Source organism: Gobio gobio, assembly GCF_949357685.1.
Source record: "Gobio gobio genome assembly, chromosome: 17".
NCBI classification, from domain to species: domain Eukaryota; kingdom Metazoa; phylum Chordata; class Actinopteri; order Cypriniformes; family Gobionidae; genus Gobio; species Gobio gobio.
The window spans coordinates 49,666,181-49,686,243 of record NC_137110.1 but is presented as its reverse complement, the minus strand read 5'-3'; the positions used below and the strand labels follow the sequence as shown (position 1 = coordinate 49,686,243).

The following is a 20,063-nucleotide window of genomic DNA, read 5'->3' as shown; positions in this document are numbered from 1 at the left end:
AGTGCTACTGTCACTTTAAGAACAGCCGCGGATCTCACGCGCTGTCCCGCGCATCTCATTTCCTCACAACTCTTTAAGTTCATTTAAGACGTTATTTAACTAATTTAAGACTCCTAATATGAGAACACTCAAAATCCTCTGTGTTATTGTTTGTTCAAGAGCAAAAGAGAACTCGATGTGAGCAGGAAACTGACGCGAGTCTATCTATGCGTCGAGTGTGTGTGTGTGTGTGTGTCCCTTGATTAGCTGACATGAGACGCATCCACACACACACACACAGGACATTGGTATACAGTGCGTTCTCTTGTGTCTTGCCGCGCTTGGAAGCATTTACATGAATAGGAGCGTGATGATGATCATGTAACGCTAAGCAAAAATGGATATAAAAACGGACGCTGCGTTATTTGCGTTAAATATTTTTAATGCGTTAAGCTAAAAAAATTAACCGCCAGCGTTAACGCGTTCATTTGCCCAGCCCTAGTAGTAACCAATAAAAAAAATGTTTTTCTATTCAATCCACCCGCCACTGTGGCTGGTATACAAGGCAAAGTCACCCGCCATTTTGAAAAAGTACCCGCTGGTGGCCGGTGCTAATTTCCCACCCTGAAATCCAAGCAATGATTTTTTTTTACCTTAGTTTTACAATAATAAGTGATTGGATATTGCAATAAGATTGCATATTAGTCCCACAGAAATAAAGTGGTATTCATCGTTATTCCAGAAAAGAATGTATATGTATTCATCGTTATTCCTCCCATGACGTGAATTCGCGTCTTTTGTGAAGTGAATGTCACACGCGAATGAAGCGAGTAAACTCAAAATGTTCAAGTGTCCAACTACGCGTGAGTAGCGTGATTTATTCGCTTCATTCGCGTCTGGTGTGAACGCACCATAATAGTTAACGATAATGTATGCAAACGTATCTTTTACAGTGTTTATTTGCTCTTTTACCCCACCAGCTTTAACCGTCTGGATCTGCCGCCCTATAAGAGCTACGAGCAGTTAAAGGAGAAGCTGCTGTTTGCCATCGAGGAAACGGAAGGCTTCGGTCAAGAGTGATGCATGCGCACAACACGTTTTTAACACGTTTCCATGGCAACACACATCAGCTTTCCCCGTCATATCAAAAGCTGCTGCTGCTACTTCCCACCGGGAACGAGGGATCGACAGTGTTTAGTTGGAAGGAAATCTGCCGGCTTAGGCTCTCATTTCCCGTTTTCTGATTTCCGCCTGCCTTAGTCAAAGATCAATGGCCAGACATCGGCTCACTCTACGCACACTGTGATCCTCGGCCTAATAACGACTGCCGCTTGTCTCTCCTCCAGTCCTCCAGTGATGCACATGCAACAGACTCTGATGTTTATTTTCCTCTACGACTTGAAGTGTGAGTTTGCATGGTATGCGTCTGATCGAGCCTCTTCTGTTGTTCATGTGAGGAGGAGTTAGTGCAAGTGACAGTTTCATTACGTTTTTTTATTGCCAGTGCAGAATTGCACCTTGAACCCTTTTAACACGTGGGTTTAATCGTTCATATTAAGAGAGGTTTGCACTTTATTCGTGAAAACACTGGCCTAATGCAAAACCTGCAACATGCATCAGGTCATATTTCACCTCGGAATCAATAGAAATTAGACATTTTACAGTGCATGAAGAAAATTAGATGTGCTCTTTTTAGTTTTTTACACTATTTTTCTTCAAAACTGACATTATTGTAAAATGCAGGAAAATCTCAGTCTTATTACCGTAACAAAATGTTTTTATGCAAAATATAATTTCCGGATTATATACAGTACAAATGTTCGAGAATATTACTGTTTTAATGTTTTTGAAAGAAGTTTCTTCTGCTAATCAGGGCTTCGTTTATTTGATCTAAAATACAGAAAATGTTTTGAAATATTATTGCAATTTTAAATAATGTGAATATAAGGTGAAATATAATTTATATCCTGTGATCAAAGCTGAATTTAATCATCATTACGCCAGTCTTCAGTGTCACATGATCCTTCACAAATCATTCTCATATGAGGATTAAATATTTTCAGGATTCATTAATGAATAAAAAGTTTAGAATTAATTTAAATAGTTTTGTCACAATGAGCACAAGCGTTCAAAAGTTTGGGGTCAGTCGTCATTTTTCTTTCTTTTAAAGAAATTCATTATTTTAATTTAGGATGCGTTACATTGACAAAAGGTGATTTATATTGTTATTTTGAATAAATGCTGAACCTTTTATACATTAATGAATCCTGGTAATATTAACTGTTTCCAGCACTGATAATAAATCCTGATTAGTGAAGGATCATGTGACACTGAAGACAGGAGTAATGATGATAAATTCAGCTTTGATCACAGGATATAAAATATATTTCACTATATGTTCACATAAACTACATCTTTTATGAATCATAATAATATATCACAATTTTACAGTTTTTTTCAGTATTTTTAATTAAGTAAATGCAGGTTTGATGAGCAGAAGAGACGTCTTTCAAACACATTGAAACTTATATTGAGCGCTACTGTATGTGCATGAATGATTGTGTTCACATACAGCAATAGTCCATCAAAACACTCATAACAGCAAAATCCCGCTAATATAATGTCATCTCCACAAGCCACTAATAAAACATTCACTTTCCCACCAATCGCAAGTTCGCCATCACACCACTAATGTGAGCTGATGATAGTGTGGTCACATTCACAGCCTTTTATATCTTTAAACTAATTTCACAGGAGAATGAAAGAAATGATGCTTTATAGTTCGTCCTGATCTCTTCTTCTTCTTCTTCAGATGCAAAACACAAACCCAGGACTGTAAATACTAGTGTACAAAGAATAGCTTGTGCTTTTGGCTTGTGTTCACTTCAGCACAGATTCTGAGAGGCTGTATTGATTTCCACAGGGATTGTAGTTGTTCTCCCACATCATGTCGAGTTGAATCCATCAGGTTGGGATGTCACTTTATTTACTTGTTTGGGTTCGAATGAACTGACAAATGAAGGTCAAGATGGAAGCTGTCCACTAAACACATCTGACGTCACGTGTTTCATGTCTTAACGCATTTTGTAGCTGTGAATATGTAAAGGATGGATGGACGGATGGATGGATGGATGGATGGATGGATGGATGGATGGACGGATGGATGGATGGCCTCTTTATTTTCTTAACACTGTACATCATGTAACGATTAGCCTGCGATCTATAACACATGAACTTTGAGGAAGGCTGGGTTTCATGATTTGGATTATATTTATTTTTCTTAAGAGAATGTGTACAGTTGAATGATTAATATAAAGATACCAATTTATTCTCAGCTGAAGAAATAAAAAAAAATAAAAAAAGCTTTGCTTCTTTTCTTCTTATTTAATCTATTTCTTTAAGTACCAGTTTGACAAAGTATATTATAAATATAATATGATAATATATACATTATATCATATCATATATATTATATCAATTTATTTTATATCAGTATATTATTATAAATATAATATGATATAATATAATGATATGATATAATATATTATGATATAATAATGATATGATATATAAAGATATAATATGATATAATATAATGATATGATATATATATATAATATATCATGATTTGATATATGATAAAATGATATAATATATTATAATATAATGATATGATGTAATATAATATGATATAATAATATAACATAATATAATGATATAATATATGACACAATATAATATAATGATATAATATGATATAATAATATATGATATGATATGGTATAATGATATAATATAATAATATATGATACAATATGATATGATGTAATACAATATAAAATAATATAATGTAATGTAATAAATATAAAAATGACATGCTTTTGAACATGTTTTAATGAAATGAATAAATGTATACTGGAATTTTATTGAGTATTTACAATTATTTTAAAATAATACATAAAATTTAAAAATGTTGTTTGTAACTTAATATTATTAGACTATTGGATTAATTTATGACTTGGAATATTCAGCGTTCAGTTGTGGACAATTGTCCTTGTTGATATTAAATTATTTATTTTTAAATGTAATTAATAAAATAAGCCTTACTGCATTCAATTTTAAAGTAAAATGTGGAATGAAGTTTACAAATTATAATTAATTCTTAAATTATATTGTTCTTTTTATTTCCTTATTGGGTCAAATTTTCTATGAAGACACTTTCTCCGCATGTTTTGATGAAATAAAGCAAATTAAATGAAAAGCTGGAGATTATGTTGTACTGGAATTATATTTAGCAGGTTATTATTTGGAATAATTTATAAAATAATAATATAAATATTAAAATGTGGTTTGTAAACTGGTTTGTAACAATACTTTTATTATTATTATTCCGTAAAAATAACAAACAAAAAAGTGGAAAAGTCAAGATTGTTTCAAAGCAGCTTTACAGTGATTTTAAAATTAGAAATACAGTTCTAGACTAAGTTATAAGACTTCTAGCATTGAAATTGAATTAAATTATTTATAAACATAAAAACAGGATAAATCGGGTTGAGCAAAATAAAAGTAAAATAAAATTCTTCCGGTTAGCGTGACAGGACCGGACCGTTAAATCGTGTTCCGTGTTTCCTGTCGGACTCTTTTCTGTTTCGTCTTTCCGGTCGGACTCTTCTCGCGTCGCACTCTCTTCCGCTTTGCCTCCATTAAAGACTCAGCGGCGCTTCGCGGGTCAATTTTTAAAACTTGTTTGGCAGAATCCGATATTAATCGGAGCCATCCGAACAGCAAACATGGTAAGACTTCATTGTTTAGCTTATTAGTGTTTGATTCATGAACTGTATTAATATTTGTGTTGGTTAGTTAGGGATTATGAGTTAAAAACGTCTGCGTTTTCATTACGTTGTTGATACGTAGAGCAAAACATCTTGCGGTGTTAAAAGAAAAACGCAGCCGAAAACACGAAACTTGAGATTGAGCATATTTATAGTAATTTGTTCCTGGAATGCCTGTATAACAAAATGCAAAACTCATTGTTTAAAATCCACTTAAGAGAATGAATGAGCGGCGTTTGTTTGCGCTTGCAGTCAAACCCTCGTTTAAAGCCTTTGAATTAAATCATTTAATCATGCATTATTATATAAATTTTAATGCAAATTAGTGAATAAATATTTTGCAGCGCATTTTAAAAGCTATGAGTGCGTTTGCGTTATGTCCTCTGCTCCAGTGAATGACTTTTATTTTGCTCAAACCGTCGCCAATAATGCAGTTTTTGTTTTATTAACGGATTTCAGTGCTTTAGATAATCGCCATATTATATACATTTCGATTTAATCTACTAAATTGTGTTTTGCGGTACTTGTTAGCTGTAAGTGTATTGTTTGCGTTATGTCCTCTGCCCCAGGGAAGGACTTTTATTTTGCTCAAACCGCCCCCAATAATGCTGTTTTTTTGCTTGTTGTTTTTATAAACGGATTTCAGTGCTTTAGGCATTCGAGGTATTATATAAGTGTGGATTTAATCTAGTTTATTGTTTTGCAGCACTTGTTTAGCTGTAAGTGTATTGTTCGCGTTATGTCCTTTGCTCCATTCAAGGACTTTTATTTTCCTCAAACCGTCGCCAATAATGCAGTTTTTGTATTTATAAACGGATTTCAGTGCTTTAGACATTCGCGGTATTATTTAAATTTAGATTGAATCTACTAAATTGTATTTTGCAGTACTTGTTTAGCTGTATAGTGTATTGTTCGCGTTATGTCCTCTGTTCCAGTGAAGACTTTTATTTTGCTCAACGCGTAGCCAATATACTTTTTTCAGTGCTTATTATATACGTTTTGATTCCATTTAGTATATTGTATTTTGCAGCACTTTTAGCTGTATAAGTGTGTTTACTTCATGTCCTCTGCTCCAGCCAACTGGAAGAAGACTTTTATTTTGCTAAACCCGATTAGTGCGACCCCAATGATGGTCTTTAAATATAATGAGAATTAAATTTCAATGCTTTAGTCTAGAGTTGTATTCCTCTTAAAATCAGCCTCCAAAACACAATGGACTGTACAAAGTATTGATAATGGTTTCTTTTACAATTGACTAAAGCTTCACAAGTTCTGATTTTGCGAACAGTTTCTGTCCATAATGTCAATGTGCCGTATCAGCTGGATGATGTTCCTATGAAGTGCTGTAAGTTTAACTCTTTTCTCGTGATTGTCTTTCAGACGGTTGGAAAGAGCAGTAAGATGTTGCAGCACATCGACTTCCGGATGCGCTGTATCCTGCAGGACGGGCGGATATTCATCGGCACTTTCAAAGCCTTCGACAAACACATGAACCTGATCCTGTGCGACTGTGACGAGTTCAGGAAGATCAAGTGAGTCCTTGTCAAACTAAATTATGGGTTTTTCATTTTTGGGTGAACTAACCCAAACCGTGCAAATCAGGAGAAACACTGAGCCGATCCAGTTCAAATACTTTTCAAACACCATTCACCAACATTTATTAACTGTAACCGGGGTAATTTGTCAGAAATGTAGGTTAATATCTCATTTGATTTAATTTGTAATGTAGACATGTATTAAATGAGTAATAAAGGCCAAATTACAGACTATTTGTCATAAACTTGTAGTTGTGCATTTGTATTTATATGTTTATAGACCATAAAGCCATTCTAGATATAGAAATATTTTTTTTAGTTCAAAGTTCTAAAGTTTTTTTAGTTCTTGTTTCTTGTCTAAATATATCTAAAACAATTTAAATAGATGTATTTACTGTTAAATGAGAAGATATTTTCTGGAAAAGAAAATTAAATTGAAGATTAGAACAAGCAAATGTATCTGCCAATGGGGTAATAAAAATGATATTGTTAATAAAAATATTGCTTCTGTTTGCAATCTTTTTCTTCTTTCTGTTGCAAACAGAAGCAATATTTTTATTAACAATATCATTTTTATTACCCCATTGCTTGTTTTAAGCAAAAACTCTAATAATTTTGAATTTTTTACCCAGAAATCAAGATTCTAGATATAGAAATAATATTTTACTTTTTACCATGCAGTGAGGTGCCAATGTGTGCACTGCAAAAATTCTTATTTAGTTTTTTTTGTCTTGTTTCTAGTCTAAATATATCTAAAAAAAAATGTAAAGATGTATTTACTGTTAAATGACATAAGATATTTGTTCTTGTTTTCTGGAAAATAAAATTAAATAGAAGATTAAAACAAGCAAATGTATCTGCCAATGGGGTAATACAAATATTGTTTCTGTTTGCAGTCTTGTTTCTTTCAGTCGCAAACAGAAACAAGATTATTTTTCTTATCCCATTGGCAGATAATTTTGCTTGTTTTAAGCAAAAACTCAATAAATTTTGAAATTTTTACTCAGAAATCAAGATTTTTTACATTTTCCTTAGTAAAAGCATCTTAATTTAAGAATTCTTCGATATTTGGACTGGAAAATATCTGGTTTTGGTTTTTGGCCGTGTGGTTTTACCTGTGGTGATCTAAATAGAGTACTCGTTAATTTAAATAAAAATAGTTCTAACACACTAATATTAAAATTTCACAGATTAACTTTTTGGGTGAAAGTTTTACAGATATTGTTAAATATCTATAAATTTACATCTGTGTCCTATCACAAGCTACTTTATACTGTCAGCTCAAGCTTTTGTCAGATCTGTCATGTTTCCAAGAAACAAAACATATATATATATATATATATATATATATATATATATATATATATATATATATATATATATATGCATGCATACATACATGCATACATGCATGCATACATACATGCATACACACATACACACATACACACATACATACATACATACATACATACATACATACATACATACACGCATACACACATACATACACACACACATACTAGAGCCCGACCGATATATCGGCGGGCCGATATTATCGGCCGATATTAGGCTTTTTCCAAACTATCGGTATCGGCATTTATGATGGCCGATAAATGAATATTTTTTTTAAAATAAAAAAACCGGACGAAACACCTCTCAAACACTGAGTGTTGGCGTTTCATAGTTTGTCCACCAGAGGGCGCTCTACAACGTGCCGGCTGGCAACACCACCAGCTGATCCAGCAGAGTCATGCTGAGCTTCAGCGCTCTGAGCGCTGCATTCACAACACAGATCATCCTTGAAGTGCATGTAAGTTGGCAACGAGACATACATTGCTTGAATTGAATAACAGTTAAAAGAACATCCCCATCAGTTCTCTTAACTCAAATAACATGACACAATTTGTAACTGCCAAGTCCAGTTTTGCTGTTACATGTAAGCCAAGAGAGCTGGTAATTACGCTAGGTTACAGTTGACTGACTTATTTTACCTCGGACAATGTGACTGAATAAAATGTATTTCTTTAATAGTCTGACAGTTTGACATCATGAGACGTATCATCTCTCCCCTGCCCGTTATTTTGAAAAAGTATACATATTTCTAAATTATAACTTATCATAGACGCTAACCACAAAGCTAGCTAATGCCATGGCTATCAGTGGGAGACCGCTAACATTAATGCGCCTTGAAAAACACAACAAACTTATTCTGCCTAAATAAAGTAATGATTACTGTATTTATAACTAGTATATTTGTAGGTCCAGTCTCTGCATTGTAAATCGTAAGTTAGGCTCGTGAAGAGTGAACGAAAGTGCGTGACTTCGTTCAGACGCCGCATTAACGAGTCAAATAATGGATTACACGAGTCATCATCAGTAACGTTAGTAGATTTTAGAAGGCAGGCAGCAAATGATGACTGAAAATGGTTTGTTGTAGCTTGATGGATAGAATTAAAAGTGCATGTAAAGGGATAAGCAAGTTGACATTGTAATTATAAGGTGGCTCATATTTATACTGTATATAGTTTATGTTTTGCTGTTGTTGTTATTTATCAGAACTTCTAGAACTTAACTGAATATTTTTTTTTCCAGTCTTGCTAAAAGTTATATTTATAAAGCTTACCACATCTATTAATACTGGTAACTTTGATTTTTTGTTTTTGTTAGCCTATTGTGTTTTCGTCCAAACGACTTTAAGTTTCATATCTTAAGTTTGTATTTTTATACATTTTATTTATCAGAACTTTAATATATTTTATGTTCCTCTGTTCTGTTGTAACAATAAAACAAACAAGTTTATTTTTAAACTGCATTATCATATTATTTTAGAGAGGCTGAGGGATCATGAATAACTACAAATAACTGGTGTATAAGGGAAATCTGTTTGTGTTTTTTTACGCGTTTCTGTTATTTTATTTTTTTATTTTTTATATATATCGGCTGATATATCGGAATATCGGATTTTTAAGTGACCAAATATTTGTATCGGTATCGGCCTTAAAAATCCTTTATCGGTCGGGCTCTAACACATACATACATACACACATACATGCATACATACATACACATATATATATACATACACATATATATACACACACACCACACCCACACGCATATATTTATTAGAAAAAGAACCGGCCCCTGGGTGTGTCCACAACATCGAATATGGCCCCCTTTTAGACAAGTTTGGCCCCCCTGTTTTAAATTAATCTGTTTTAAACGTTGTTTATCAATCCATGTTCTTCACAGACCCAAGAACTCGAAGCAGCCGGAGCGCGAGGAGAAGCGTGTGTTGGGTCTGGTGTTGCTCCGAGGGGAGAATCTGGTGTCCATGACTGTAGAAGGACCTCCTCCTAAAGACGTGAGTCTGCATTCGGAGTCGTTTTGATGGCTTTTGTTGTGAGTGAAGAGACTGACGTGCTTTGGTTGTCCCGTACAGACTGGCATCGCCCGCGTGCCCCTGGCCGGAGTGGCTGGAGGTCCAGGAGTGGGCAGAGCTGCAGGTCGAGGTGTTCCCGCCGGAGCACCGATGGCACAGGCTCCCGCTGGACTCGCCGGACCCGTGAGGGGAGTCGGTGGCCCGTCGCAACAGGTACGACACGGATAACAATAACTTAAATGGGCTCGAACTTAAAGGTCCCCTTCTTTGCGATTCCATTGTTCAAACTTTAGTTGGTGTGTAATGTTGCTGTTAGAGCATAAATAATACCTGTAAAATTATAAAGCTCAAAGTTCAATGCCAAGCGAGATATTTTATTTAACAGAAGTTCCCTTTCAAAGCCTACAGCGAACGGCTGGCTTGGACTACATCCTGGTACTTCCTTCTTTAATTACGTCAGTAGAGCAGTAGAACAGACTAACCTCCGCCCACAAAGAAACGCGAAAAAGGGGGCGCGGTCTTGTTGCTGTCCCATGTGGAGAAGCGGACGGTCGCGTGGAGAAAAGGAACTGTTGCGTTGAGTGTGTTTATCGCCATGTCATCAAGACGCTGTTATTTTCATCCAGGAGTCAAATCACCTTTGTTTGGCTTTCCCAGGAACGCTGTAGAGATTATTGAACGCATACATCTCTCCGTTAAGAGGCGTGACCTTTCCAACGTGCGCTAAGCTGCTGTCAAATTACAACACAGGAACCGCTTTCACGTGCGCTAAACTGTGGTCGAATCACAGCACAGGAACCGCTTGCACAATCAGAACTCGCTACGTGTTTCTGAAGGAGGGACTTTATAGAACAAGGAAATCACCAGCCGTTTTTAGGACAGTGGAAACAGCGGTATACAGATAAGTAAATAGTGTGAAAAATACTGTGTTTTTTTACACGCGAAACATGAACACATGTTATATTGCACACTGTAAACACAATCAAAGCTTCAAAAAAACACGAAGAACGGGACCTTTAACACTTGTCTGTGACCAAGTCACACCTGCAAACTTGTCGCTTTTCGGCGTCAATCGCCGTTTTCTTGTTCAATTGGGTCATTTATGTGAATTTGCGCTCGTGAACGCGATCGATCATCTCTTCCTAAAGAATAAACATGAATGAACATCAGAAGGTATGTTGAGAATACATTACAACTTACTGTCGTGTATCATATGTGGTGTAATCGCTCAATCAGTGTTTCAACGGCGGAAAGACCTCAATATAACAGCTTTAAACTAAACAATGTCATGTAGCATCACATTTACCTCAGAAGTCATTCAGTGTCCACAGAATTCTATTCACTAGAGAAATCAACTCTTTCACTAAATATATGCTCTATATTAGCCTATTAGTTATATTCTACTTAACCTGTTAGTGAAGTCTTATTTCATGCATGTTAAATAAACCTGTCATGAAAATGACAGACACTGTTACATTCCTAAAATGTAAGATACATGTAAAATTTGGTTGTAAAAAAAGATGTAAATGTAAATTTTACTTCCTCTTCGTCGTATCAATGTGTGCTCGGCAAGACTGTTTTGTGCTTGAGCAACACCAAGTGGTGTGTTAGGGTGCTTTCACACCTACCCCTACCTTGTTTGGTCTGGATTTTTTGGACTTTTCAGTTTTGGTCCGAATCAAAATCACAGATGTGAAACCTCCCCCGGACCAAAACAGATGAAATTTTGTTTTTGATTCCGGATCAAACTGAACAACGGTTTGGTTCGTTTCTAGTGTGAAAGAATTTTCTGTATGCTTTATACTTTCAGACCTTTTACAGGAAGTTCCTGTTTAAATATTATAATATTTTTAAATTTCATCTAGGCTACATTGATTATGAAAAGATTCACAATATGTCAGAAGACAGAAGGTCTGAAATGATTTTGAAAGAATTGTATGATTTTGCTTAGAAAGCCTTTCTTTAATGTGAATTTCGTTTTGTATAAATTGTATCTTAATTTTAATCAACGTTTCATCAGATAATTGCCTGGATTTAAAAAATAAGAAGCAAATAATCTATAGCAGACGATAATCGCGGGAGCGATCACATGCTTTGCACATGAACTGGAGCTCGTCTCAAACTGAAACTCAGCAGCTACTGCCTCACAAACATGAGAAATGTGTATATAAAGCTTGAAATGTCCACTTTTAAACGTAACGAAAAGAAACTAGTCAAGCAATGCGCACTGTTCAATAGTGGCAACGATATGCGTCCGTTCATTCATTCTTGTCAAAGACGCTGACGTCAGACGCACGTCCGTTTACAAACCAATCAATGTCCAGATGCCGCCCACAAAGATGATGACGAGTGGACACAAGTGTGTCATGTACAGTTCTTTAGTGCGCTCGCATAATTGCAATGTGAAACCAAAACTAACAAAATGTATCAAAACATGAACTTCGGTTCGGACCTTGGTGCGGACTTTCAGGTGTGAAAACGCCCTAACTGAAACTTCAACAGCAGGGTTTTTCCTGCATTGAAAATTTTTTGGCGGCCGCCAAGACAAATTTTTGGCCCTCCAAAGCCTTATTTGATGAGTTATTGTGATTTATGAATGTAGAATAGATGACTTTTGCACTTGTGATACGGCCGTGTTGACTGAGTGACAGAGAACGAGCAGTGAGCTCCTCTCTGTCTGTCGATGTCTTATGTTTCACAAATTGGCTCATATTTCACATATTAATCAAAATCAAAAGGTCGGAAGACCGAATCCATGTTGCACGTGCCGCATTCGGACATTTTTTTTCCTTGAATTACCGCTGGGTGTGAACTGCGCTCAAAAAACATTGACTCTTCTCTGACCAGCTGACATAAACTATAGTTTCAATAAGCGGAAAAACATTATATTCTGTTATGAAGTGTATTCTGTATTGACAAATCTTTCGTGATGTTCTAACAGACGGGATTCGCACACAATGCGTCTGCTAATGTCTGATTCGCGAACCAACGACTCCTTTGAATCAAATCATTTTAGCGACTGGTTAGAACAACTGATTTGTCCAACACTGAACGAACGAATCAGTTTATTCATTTACTCCGAACCCATCTGAAACGAGAACACAAGTGTGCTTACCCAATTTAGCAAGAGTGGATAGTAAGAATTATTAGTTTAATCATCCAAAGTCATTCAGCTTATTTATGTTGACAGTGTGTATTGAAATATAATTTAGTGTAGACTGGAGTTAGGTGAGACCAGAACAAAGTTGTTCACTAGCTGATAAATTTACCAAATTGTATATGGTAGAAAATTAGGCTATTTGTTAACTTCTTAACCCGCATCGGTTCGTGGGCGGGGGGGTTGACGGAAGTGGGGGGGTGTGTACTTTTATTTACTTTTGTTTTATACAAAATATTCAATCAACTATCACAAACTATGCATCATTTGAAAGCTAAAACACTCAAGATTCATGTTCTGAACTTGTTTTTGCAATAAATACACCAGAGAGGAAAGGGTTAAATGAAAACGCTAAAGGACCGTCCATGTAAACATTAGCATAATATCTGCGTTACTCATCTTTCATCTCCTGTCGTTCAGATCAGATCGGACGAATCCAATAAACACCCGCATACATCTCTGTGTAAGAGTCCATTCTTCAAAATGCATCCCACTTTTTAATCCAAAACAACGAAAAAATAGGGAAAAAACTAAAAATCCTCCGTTGTTTGCAAGAGAGTTTTGAGTTAGCGTGATCAATCATGTCCATTTTCAATGAAATATCGATTCTATTCCGTGTCTGGCAAACTCCCCCTGCTAGAATGGCTTCTCCCACGTATTTTAAACCCTCCCTCGTCTCTCTCCTTCAATCAGAGACTCTTCTGGGATGCATCATATAGAGGAAGTGCCTTACAGGCTTGGTGAGCTGTCAATCATTGCGCCCATGGTTTTCGTTGGATAAAGGCACTCGGTGCCCAGCCAATGCCTTTCCAACAAAGGTTTGATTGATGGACTTAGTAACCAATCAAAAGGCATTATCTTGCGCAGTTTGCGTAAGTAGGCTTTGGTGAATACTGTTTTTGCGCTGGCTGCGCGTTCTCCATGGCGCAACTGCAGTGGAGCGCGCAGTCTCTCACTGACGCTTCCCATGAGCTAAATGAGTTTTTTACACTTTGTAATCTCTGTAAATAGTTGCTTTAGTTTTTCAGTAACTGTTTATCCATTATAATTAGTAGTATATTGCAGTTTATTGCAGATTTATTTGAATGAAAAACTACTCTTTACAATAGCAAATGTTCTGAAATAAATGGCCTTTTTGAAATGACGCCTAGACTTTTCTTGACATAAAAGCTCACAGAAGCTACATTACTGAGAGAATCATCCTCATATTTGAATCATGACATGATTAGACATTCAGTTTTATATTTAAGTTATTTTCAGGCTCTTAACATTAAATTATAATATTTTTTTCCCTAAGTGAAAACAAAAAACAAAAAACGTGAGTCACTTACATGTATATTTACATGTATATTACTCTGTTCCCATATTACTTTGAGTTATTATGACTCTTGGGTAGCAATATTTCAAGTGTCTAGTTTAAAATAAGACCAGGTTTATGAATATAGACCATAGGGTTTAAGAGCTGCAGACATTTTCATTTGGGTATATCGTTTTCAAAGAATTCCTAAAAAATGGGGCGCTTGTTAAGAGGTTAAAATAAGACCAGGTTTATGAATATAGACCATAGGGTTTAAGAGCTGCAGACATTTTCATTTGGGTATATCGTTTTCAAAGAATTCCTAAAAAATGGGGCGCTTGTTAAGAGGTTAATTTTTTTTTAATGCTACTTTTTAATATTGATATGATTATACCAAAACCATTATCAGTAAATATTGTAAAAAATGAGGATCAAAAGAAAAACATCAAGGTAGAGATCATACATAATATCAGATGTCAAAATAAGAAGCAAAAATTACAAACGGTTTCTTTGCATTTATTTTAAATGTATTGTCAGTATTGCGCTCACAGATCACGTAGGTAGAGTACTTTACTGTGTGTGTGTGGATCCAGGAAAAGCCCTTAACAGCTCCAGGCACATGAACTAAAGCGCCGATCTCATTGGTCGGCCAGTTTTTAACGCGCCATGTCAAAATATAAAAACAACCTGAGGCGTTTTTTTTTTTTAAAATGACACTTTTACACCTGGCTTTTTGCACATCGGTGTGCACACTCACATTGGCGCCCTTTGTTTAGTCACGAGGTGTTAAAGGGTTAGTTCACCCAAAAATGAAAATTCTGTCATTAATTCCTCACCCTTATGTCGTTCGACACCCGTAAGACCTCCGTTCATATTCGGAACACAAATGAAGATATTTTAGTGTAAAGCTGATGCTGAGAGGCTTCAGATAGGCCTCCATTGTTCGGGAATCCATGAAATGCACACTCTAACCCCATTTTGAGAACTACGCCGAGACCTAAAGCACGATCAATGTAGAATTCAACAGCTTAGACACGCGCGTCTTCCTCTGATTGTAAACAAATCGCTTCTGGGTCATGTGTCCGAACGCCGGATCTGCGTCATATTCTCGCGCATGCGTCGTGGAGGCACACACGGAAGACAAGAACAAGTTGGATAAAGGTGTTATTTTGATTTTTTTTTTGCGCACAAAAACTATTGTCGTCGCATCGTAAGATTATTGTAGAGTCACTGTGGTGAGATGGACTTTGTAACGACATTTTAAGTGCCTTTTATCGGTCTTGGGAGTATAAGTGTACAGAATGCCAATGGAGGCCTTTCTGAAGCCTTTCTCAGCATCAGCTTTCAACAAAAATATCTTCATTTGTGTTCCGAATATGAACGGAGGTCTTACGGGTCTCGAACGACATGAGGGTGAGTAATTAATGACAGAATTTTCATTTTTGGGTGAACTAACCCTTTAAACGTCGGCGATAAATGCGTGTGAACAGGCCTTGGTTTTGCTCCATTTTGTGCCATTTGCTCTGAACGCCTGCTGTCCTTCTCTTTGTAACCCATCATGTCTCCATCTCAGGTCATGACCCCTCAGGGCCGAGGCACGGTTGCAGCAGCTGCTGCGGGGGCCAGTATAGCCGGAGCCCCCACACAGTATCCTCCAGGCCGGGCGGGGCCGCCTCCACCCATGGGCAGAGGAGCACCACCTCCAGGTAAGAGTGGCTCTGTAATGCTCAGTTACGGCGTGTCTTTTTGATGGCTGTGCTGATTCGCCGGCTGTGATGACATCTATGTTTTCTGAGGGCGATGACGAGTCCGCTCGTGTGGAAGCAGGATTACACTGAGCTCGGATCACATGGCTGTGTAACACACACACTCCTCCTGTTGTGTGATGGTTAGCGTTCACCATTGTGCTGGTGTGTCCGCAGGTATGATGGGACCTCCTCCTGGCATGCGGCCGCCCATGGGTCCGCCAATGGGGATGCCACCTGGCCGTGGCGCTCCGATGGGAATGCCCCCCCCTGGCATGAGGCCGCCACCCCCTGGAATGAGAGGTAACGCCCATTTAGTTATTTTTCTGCATGTGATTGAAATGAACACTGTGATTTTTAAAGAGCACCTATTATGGCATTTAAAATGTTCTAAATATTGTTTTAGAAGTCCCCAACAACAGTTTTGCATGCATGCAATGACAAAAAAGACTTAGTTTTCTTATAATATCAGGGTTCCCACTCGTCCTGGAAAACCTGGAAAATTGATGACAAATTTTCCAGTCCTGGAAAACACATGGAAAATTAGAGAAAATGTAAAATGTCCTGGAAAATCTTGTTGTTGTCTGGGGAAATTATTTAAAAAAAGTTATTTCTTTAGCCGAGTATAAGGAGTTTATCGCTGGCCCAAACAATTAGCGCTAGTTGTAGAAAGCACATGTTCAGGAATGCTGAGTTTAATGCGTGTGAGTAGTATTTGAATAATGATGTTTAGTCTTGTGTTGCCACTTGCAGCCGTTAGCTAATGCTATAACTGCTCAAATGTATGCAGTGAATGTTAACTCGTAAGCTGCTAACTAATCACATAATTTTTTTATAAAGTCACAGTTGTGTGTTGTCAGAATTGCAAGATATAGTCAGAATTGCGTGATATAAACTCGCAATTCTGACCTTTTCTTCACAATTGACTTTTTTGCGCAGTTGTGAGTTTTTATCTTGCAATTCTGACTTCTTTTCTCAGAATTGTGAGATCTAAACTGCAATTGCAAGTTATAAAGTCCAATTCTGAGGGAAAAAGAATTGCGACAATTTTTGCGTTTATATCACAAATATGTAAACTCGCAATTGTGAGAGTCAGAATAGCGAGATAAAAAAGTCACAATCACCTTTTCTTTCTATTCTGTGGTGTAAACAAGCTTCCATAGTCATAATGTATGATGAAGAGCTCATATTGAAAAATGCTGGATTGTTAAGTGATGGAAATAAACTGTACGGCTTTTAAAGACTTCGAAAGCAATATTTGGCATGATCCTTGTCTTTTATTCCCGCCGTAGTAAAATTGAAAATGTCCTGGAAAAGTACTGGAAAATGGTTGCTGAAAAAGAGTGGGAACCCTGTAATATGCATTTATTTTTACCTGTTTTGACAGCGATTCTCAAATGATTCCTTTAGTGATTCACTTTTCAAAACCCCGCCTTTACATGACGCTGATCTGCGCTGATTGGTCCGATGACCCAGTCAGTTGTGATTGGTTTAGTCTGTGCAGATATTTTTGGAAACGGAACGCCCATCAAACTCTTATAGTGACAGTAATATGTGTCAGGAGTTATGAATATGAGAACCGCGTCGGAACCGTTTGATTGTAATATGAGCCTCAGCTGATCTCATTCATAAAAAAACTCCTCTATTCTCCTCACGAAGACTCGCGACAAATCAACATCCCTCAGGGCTTTTAGTTCAAAGGTGTGCAGATGAGGAGACATATTGATAGATTCTCATATGTCTGTGTCAAATTTCTAAACAGGAGTTTTTTTTTATTCAATACTTCCTCAAAATGCGCAGATGTAGCCTAATCATGAGCGATTGAGTCTCTTATGTGTTGTTTTCAGTTCATCCTGGCAGCCGGAGGGCGCTCTGTGCACATGTAGTCCATGTACAGACAGACGAAGAAGAACCATGTGCCATAATAGAAGTCCATAATAAAAGCTTCCTGAGATCGCGAAACATGCAAATAGAGACATTTGACGACTAATAAACACACAATCGTGACGATGTATGGTTTGTCTTCAAGCCACTTAGTCTTCAAATGCTCATCCTTGGGCAGATGAAAAAAGTTTGCTTTTGAGTCGCACTTCAGAACACAGTGTCTCGTGGCCATGATGTTTTCTAGTTTTCACTGGCGTCTCGTGGCCATGACGTTTTCTAGTTTTCACTGGCGTCTCGTGGCCATGACGTTTTCTAGTTTTCGCTGCCGTCTCGTGGCCATGATGTGTTCTAGTTTTCGCTGCCGTCTCGTGGCCATGATGTTTTCTAGTTTTCACTGGCGTCTTGGAGCGCAATAAGTGGGCGTATCGTATTCAAATAACTTGACAAGTTGACGTCATCTAGTCAGAGAAAAAGCTTCGGTCTTCTAACGATTCTTAAAAATGACTCCGAGTCGACTCTTACTTTTGAAAGAAAATAACTATATATATACGGTGCACTGTCATATTTCAAACTTTACAGGATGTTTTTGTTCACTTAGATCTATGTTACACACTACATGAAAGGTAAATTTCTGTCTTTAATGGTTCTTCTGTGTTCCCTCAGGTCCTCCTCCTCCTGGCATGCGTCCTCCCAGACCCTAAACCTCTGCACTGGGCTAAAGTGCTCGATCCGTCTTTTCCTTCTATAGGAAAGTTTGGCTGCAAGTTCTTGTATAGTTTGATTTTTTTTTGTATTTTGTTACTTTTTTTTTTTTTTAATAAAGTGTCTAAATTGACAGTTGTTTTAATATGACTTGTGTTTTTCTCAATTATTCCAATTAAACCTTCCATAAACTGTGCTGAGCTGGTTTTTACTACTTGATGCTATGAAATTGGACTAAAAAAATATAGAGTATAGAGAAATGCATAACGCAAACTCATAAATGGCCTGTTTTCTTAAAGGCACAATGTAATATTTTTGGATTAAAATATCCAAAAACCACTAGAACAAGGGTTTATATATTTAGTTGATTTGTGTACTTGCATTATCCCGAATGTTTCCAAGAGAAATAAGCAATTTTAACCGTATCCATGTCAGGGCTCGACATTAACGCTTGTCCGGGACAAGTGGATTTTTTTGAAGGGGCAAGTGAAAGAGAATTTTACTTGCCCGATGGACAAGTAGCCTGATAAAACGTCATTAACAAAAAATAACTATGGAATCACCAAAATGCAAGAATGATTCTGCAGTCATTACTGTAAGTGGCGATTGACAGTGAATGTAAAAATCGAAACAAATGCGCACCGCTCACACAGAAACTCAGTCACACACTGCTGTAAAAATGTAGAAATGTGGAGTTTATTTATAACATGATACAGTTGCAATGTCACATTACTAAGAGTGCTGTTTTCCTGAATAACATCACGACTGAAAATGACACTGATATTATATAACAGTTCCATAAACAATTATTAACATTAAGTCACTTACATTTTGATGCAATATTGAGTGTTTTTGTTCTATTTCAGCAGCGAAAATTGTTCCAAAAGATCACAGCAAAACGAGTGTCACAGCAACAGCGTGTGTTAGTGAATGATTCAGCGTTTTGAATGAATCAATAGAATCAAAGATTCAATGAACTATTCGTAAACGACCGCCTCAGTCTTGAATGAATCAGCCATTTCACTGAATCGACTCAATGACTCGTTCATTCAGACGGTCACCTGCTGCCACCTACTGGTGGTTTAGTTTCATCTTTCCAACATTTCTTATTTGTATATTCAAAAAATATTTAAAACAATCTCAACATTATTTAATGCAGTTGTAATTTTTCTGTGTAAATTATTTAATTTGACTGGTAACAGCCAGTGTCGTCTTCTAATTTAATTTATTGATCCAATTTAAGAATATAAAAGGAAATCTAAATCATAGCCTATATTTAAAAAGATCAGGGGAAAAATGCCCTAAAAATATCACAAATATGCATATGTCAAAGCTGATTGAACACTGGTGAGAATATTGCTTCAGAATAAATTTTATTTACAACACACACAACAAAACAAAAAAATTCCGGACAAGCACATTTTTTACTCGGACAAGTGGATGACAGATTTACAAGCTCGTGAACATGTTTAATGTCAAGCCCTGCATGTGTTGCCTGTCAATGACTTCCGGTTTTCTTCCCGGTCATAAGTGAAAATGAAACTTCC

At 36.6% G+C, this 20,063-nt stretch overlaps 2 protein-coding genes across 6 annotated transcripts in view; both read left to right on the top strand.

The window, feature by feature from the left end:
• Window positions 1-3,317, top strand: part of itcha (itchy E3 ubiquitin protein ligase a) — a 39,884-nt gene extending 36,567 nt beyond the window's left edge. Inside the window, exons 24-25 of one of the 4 annotated variants that reach the window (XR_013818283.1) lie at window positions 960-1,927; window positions 2,353-3,317. Coding sequence is in view for 1 of the 4 variants with exons in the window: in XM_079840587.1 (XP_079696713.1) it covers window positions 960-1,059 (100 nt within the window). In the remaining 3 variants the exon portion in view is untranslated. Of the gene's footprint in view, window positions 1-959 lie in introns of all 4 variants that reach the window. The other 3 variants (XR_013818284.1, XR_013818285.1, XM_079840587.1) reach the window with 3 other exon arrangements.
• Window positions 3,318-4,649: 1,332 nt separating this feature from the next.
• snrpb (small nuclear ribonucleoprotein polypeptides B and B1) lies at window positions 4,650-18,712 on the top strand. Of its 2 annotated transcripts, XM_079840684.1 has the most exons (8): window positions 4,659-4,772; window positions 6,192-6,343; window positions 8,034-8,159; window positions 9,602-9,713; window positions 9,792-9,944; window positions 15,759-15,891; window positions 16,108-16,233; window positions 18,478-18,712. In XM_079840684.1, the coding sequence occupies exons 4-8, from the start codon at window positions 9,684-9,686 to the stop codon at window positions 18,513-18,515; spliced, it is 480 nt and encodes a 159-aa protein (XP_079696810.1). In that variant the 5' UTR covers window positions 4,659-4,772; window positions 6,192-6,343; window positions 8,034-8,159; window positions 9,602-9,683; the 3' UTR covers window positions 18,516-18,712. The 2 variants fall into 2 exon arrangements, with proteins under 2 accessions (XP_079696809.1, XP_079696810.1); XM_079840683.1 differs by lacking the exon at window positions 8,034-8,159 and having other exon boundaries at window positions 4,650-4,772.
• Window positions 18,713-20,063: the final 1,351 nt, after the last annotated feature.